The sequence below is a fragment of the Coregonus clupeaformis genome, unplaced genomic scaffold (assembly GCF_020615455.1).
Source record: "Coregonus clupeaformis isolate EN_2021a unplaced genomic scaffold, ASM2061545v1 scaf2422, whole genome shotgun sequence".
In the NCBI taxonomy this organism is placed as follows: Eukaryota; Metazoa; Chordata; class Actinopteri; order Salmoniformes; family Salmonidae; genus Coregonus; species Coregonus clupeaformis.
Window position 1 is genome coordinate 40,001 of NW_025535876.1, and position 5,000 is coordinate 45,000.

At 48.4% G+C, this 5,000-nt stretch overlaps 2 protein-coding genes and 2 pseudogenes across 2 annotated transcripts in view; all 4 read right to left on the reverse strand.

Moving 5' to 3' along the window:
• LOC123481290 overlaps positions 1-5,000 on the reverse strand; it is an 18,002-nt pseudogene that overhangs the window by 340 nt on the left and 12,662 nt on the right.
• LOC123488666 (histone H2A) lies at positions 3,260-4,248 on the reverse strand. The gene has a single exon (XM_045219511.1). It carries the CDS (start codon positions 3,901-3,903, stop codon positions 3,517-3,519), a length of 387 nt encoding a protein of 128 aa, XP_045075446.1. The 5' UTR covers positions 3,904-4,248; the 3' UTR covers positions 3,260-3,516.
• Positions 4,246-5,000, reverse strand: part of LOC121553889 — a 20,196-nt pseudogene continuing 19,441 nt past the window's right edge.
• LOC121565886 (histone H1-like) overlaps positions 4,592-5,000 on the reverse strand; it is an 828-nt gene continuing 419 nt past the window's right edge. The window contains exon 1 of the mRNA XM_045219510.1: positions 4,592-5,000. This exon is cut by the window's right edge and continues 419 nt beyond it. Coding sequence (XP_045075445.1) covers positions 4,723-5,000 — 278 coding nt within the window. The 3' untranslated portion in view covers positions 4,592-4,722.

A 5,000-nucleotide genomic window follows, 5' to 3' on the forward strand; every position in this document is an offset into this window, starting at 1 on the left:
GAGTCCCTTGCCGCCTTTGCCTCTTCCGGACATGGTGTGTTCGCTAGTTGAGTTCAAGTGAATGAATGACTTCAGCGCCGGTGCGCGGTGCGCTATTATCTGCGTTTGGTCGACCTGATTGAGGCCGGCGGCACAGAAAGCGCGCCTCTGTTATATGTTCGGAGGCGTTGCAAAGGGGAGGGCGCTCGTTCTAGGGGACTAGGGAGGAGCGATTTCAAAGATGACGTGAAAGCAACTAACGTACGCGGGAAACATACTCAAATACTGATATAGGCTATGTGGAACACAAGGCCAAACTGTGACAACTGGGAGATCAGCTAGTACACTGTGTCCCTCTCCTCATATTGTTGTTGTTGTTGTTGTTGTTGTTGCACCTGATTCTACTCATTGAGGACTTGGTAATTTAGGTGACAGGTTGTTCAATCAGCTGTGGCTGTCCAGGCCTACAAGAAAAATGGGTCCTGTTGGGGGTAGCCTACTCTACCGCTGGAGTTGGGAAACACTGAAATGGAAGGGGGACACGCAGTGAGCAAAACTCCTAACCACATAAAAACACAGACACTTGAGATCATTAAGAGCTATAAGGAGTCCATCAACTACCTGGTCAGTCAAGTCATATAGGGGGGATTTCATGGCCACCTGCTGGAGCAGAAGTCATGTTTGCCAACACTGGCCTTAAAATCATTAGGAGCTATAAGGAGTCCATCAACTAACTGGTCAGTCAAGTCATATAGGGAGGGATGTCATGGCCACCTGCTGGAGCACAAGTAATGTTTGCCAACACTGGCCTTAAAATCATTAGGAGCTATAAGGAATAAATCAACTCATCATTCAAGTCATATAGGGAGGGATCTTAGCACCACCTGCTGGATCAGAAGTACCCTTCACCGTAGGCACAAGAGAGCCATCATCTCTCAACCGGTGCAATTTCCATAAGTATGTGGTAATAAAACAAACAACGACAGCTCCTCATATAGGCAGTGGTTTCACACATTTTTCTCCAAGATGTTCAAACGTTCATAGATGACCAGCAGGGTCAAATAATAAGCACAGTGGTTGTAGAGGTTGCAACAGGTCAGTCAGTACATCAGGAGTAAATGTCACTTGTTGTTAGTGTTGTAGTTCCTATTTCTACGGTGTTGCCTACCTGCAGCAATCATGAGTTACCTGCAGTGTTGATTGCAATTACGTAATTTGTCAACTCATAATAACAGATGTTTTGCAAACCGTTGATGTTTAAATAAATGGATTCCCGGTGTCCGGATACCTTTTCTCTTAAGGGATGTGATTGAGTGAATCCAAAGTAAGTTGGTCTAAATACATAATAGGATGAATCATTCAGGTAAAATAACACAATGTCTATTTGAGTCGAATCAATGTAATATAATCCTTTTTACGTCTCTATCATCTTTACTCAATGTATTGGACCACATCAACTCAACTTACTCAAGCTTATCTACTCATAAAAACAAGCAAAAAGATCTACTCAACAATATGACGTGTGCTTTTGTTGACTGTAATAGCTTGAGTACATTCCACAAAGTCATTTTTTACAGTGTATCTAAAGACACGTTTGTTGTGGTGATGCACTTTTTCTTTGACGTTGAACTTGCATTGAACAGACAAATCCATTTCGTTACAACCCTTTTTGTAGTATGACTTAGGAATATTTGTTGATGATCCTAATGTCTATGCGTGAATAGTGATTGGTTGTTGGTGAAATATTGCTGAGAACCCATCATTTCCTGGCCTTTTTTCACTATTGAGCAATTTTGAAACATTTGTTTTGCTATTGGATTCATAATGGTGACCTGGGACAAGTAATTAGTGAAACCAGAGTTCAGCAGTTGCCATTAAAGCGATCGAACCAAGTCATCCTAATAGGCTAGTATTAGCCTAAAGCAGGGTTTCCCAAACTCGGGCCACATTTTGGGAGTTTTTGCCCTAGCACTACACAGCTGATTCAAATAATCAACTCATCATCATCAAGCTGGGAGTATTAGAATCAGTTGTGGAGTGCTAGGGCAAAACGCAAAACGCGCACCCCTTGTGGACCCCAGGACCGCGTTTGGGAAACGCTGGCCTAAAGAGCAAATGCTGAAAGGGAATCACCATGAGGTGCAGTACCCACATTTAACCACAAGATGGCCTCCGTGCTCCATTGTAAAGTTTGGGCCTCTGCATGAGTCTCTCAGCAGCACTGCAACATGGGACTTTCAAAGTAAGTTGGCATGCATGTTTTTTCTGGACTGCATGCAAGGCTATTATTACACACAACTAATAGTGTCAATTATTCATCTGAACACAATTCTTGTTACTATTCGGCCTATATTATCACTCGTTTCTTTTTCCCCTCCTTTGTAAAGCATTTTACTGTGTTACTATATAGTTCAAAGGAAGTGGATGATGCCAGATGGTTGTGTATATACACACACAAACATTGAAGCTAGACTTCAGGCAACTAAAAAGGTGCAATACGTAGCTTTTAGACGTGTTAGTGAACAACATACATGGTGGCTAATGTAGAGGTGCGTGTATACATGGAACAATTGTGCCTTTTTGATGGAAATATGGAGGTGGCTCTTAAAAGAGCCTTTGGGGGATATTCGAGTTCAGGTCATCCTCATTTATGCGCGCTCTCCGCGAATACGGCGGGCCAGCTGGATGTCCTTGGGCATGATGGTCACCCGCTTGGCGTGGATGGCGCACAGGTTGGTGTCCTCGAACAGGCCGACCAGGTAAGCCTCGCTAGCCTCCTGTAGGGCCATCACGGCGGAGCTCTGGAAGCGCAGGTCGGTCTTGAAGTCCTGGGCGATTTCTCGCACCAGGCGCTGGAAGGGCAGTTTGCGGATGAGTAGCTCAGTGGACTTCTGGTAACGACGGATCTCTCTCAGAGCCACGGTGCCGGGCCTGTAACGGTGAGGCTTCTTCACACCGCCGGTGGCGGGGCACTCTTGCGAGCAGCCTTAGTGGCGAGCTGCTTCCTGGGGGCTTTGCCACCGGTGGATTTGCGAGCGGTTTGCTTGGTTCTGGCCATGGCGCTGCTCTGACAGTCGGGAGTATAGCCTCGAAATGCCTATGTGAAGTTTATAAAGCCGGCAGTGGCGCCTGCTGATTGGACACCATCTCCCCACCACCCCGATTGGCCCGTTTCGCAGGCCTCCTCCGTTGGCCATTGGACGGGAGGCCCGGCCTCTCCAAAACTCAAACTCCCGGTGCGCGCGCAATAGGACGCCGCCCGGCCCTTTACGCGCAATAATAGTCGCCAAAGTCAAGAGTGACAGCTTATAGGCACGTATCATCTAATGCTAGCCTGCTATGGCAAATGAGGCCAAGTAGGTGTTGTTGTTCATGCAAGGCCTCATGTGGGCACAGAATGTCGAAATAGTTGTGTATACACCCACTCAATGTATTGCGGTCATAGAAAGGTACTTTGCGCTTTTGGAGAGCTAGGTGGTTGGCTCTTAAAAGAGCCTTTGGGGGTTGAGTAGTCAAGTTGAAGTCGCAGTAGCGAATTTACTTGGCTTTGACTGCCTTCTCGGTCTTCTTGGGGAGTAGGACTGCCTGGATGTTGGGCAGCACACCACCCTGAGCGATGGTCACACCGCCGAGCAGTTTGTTCAGCTCCTCGTCGTTACGGACGGCCAGTTGTAGGTGACGGGGGATGATACGAGTCTTCTTGTTGTCACGGGCAGCGTTGCCGGCCAACTCCAGGATCTCAGCAGTCAGGTACTCGAGTACGGCGGCCAGGTAGACTGGTGCGCCAGCGCCCACACGCTCGGCGTAGTTGCCTTTGCGCAGCAGCCTGTGCACACGGCCCACGGGGAACTGGAGGCCAGCACGGGATGAACGGGTCTTTGCCTTCGCCCTGGCCTTGCCTCCGGTTTTGCCTCTTCCGCTCATATTGGTAGCTTGAGAAAGTCACAGAAAGTCTGAATGAGCCGCTCGCCACTTCGAGAGCCGTACATATACCTCGCCACAAGAGGCAACGATTGGCCACCGGGCCGGTGTGGCCTTATCCAATTGGAGCGAGGGACAGACAGATGGACAGACAGACAGCCCTAAGCCGGTTCCCACCCACAGGCAGCGAGTGAGAGGCTACTTTGTTTCCCTCCGACTTTGTTACTTTGTGTCATTTCGCGTGAGCGCCAAAATGTCCGAAATGACATCCACACATTATTTCTCTCCAAATGGGAAACAAACAGCTGGTGAGGGTGCACTCTTGAGTTTGAAATCGAAGCCACTATAGTATTGTTATTGTTATTACATGGCACTTGTAACACATCACAGCAGCCTGCCTCTGAACGGGAATAGCCCAGTGGCTCATATATAAAAATGGCTGTTGAGGGTGCACTCGTGAGTTTCAATTCGAAGCCACTATAGTATTGTTATTGTTATTACATGGCACTTGTAACACATCACAGCAGCCTGCCTCTGAACGGGAATAGCCCAGTGGCTCATATATAAAAATGGCTGGTGAGGGTGCACTCGTGAGGTCGAATTTCTGAGCCATTTTGGCCCTCTATTATATGCCTCTCCCTTCGCACACACCCAGAGTGGGACAATGTTGTGTGCGTAAAAGTAGCCTAGTGTGCGTAATTTCTTTTCCACGACAGGTAGTACATGGAAATCAATGCGCTTTCTATGGAAAGAGGTGGGTGGCTCTTAAAAGAGCCTTTTGTGGTACAACATGTGTCGAGTAGAACACTGTTTGTAATAGGTTTACTTCTTCTTGGGGGCTGCCTTCTTGGCCTTGGCTGCCTTGGGCTTGGCGGCTTTGGGCTTGGCTGCCTTTGTAGCCTTCTTGGGGCTCTTGGCTGCCTTCTTGGCCGCTGCGGCGGGCTTTTTCACCTTCTTGGGGCTCTTGGCGGCCTTTTTGGGTGTAGCGGGCTTCTTGGCCTTCTTGGGGGACTTCTTTGCGGCGACGGCCTTCTTGGCTGCTACCTTCTTGGGCTTCTTCGCCGCGGCGGGCTTCTTGGCGGCCACCTTCTTTACTTTGG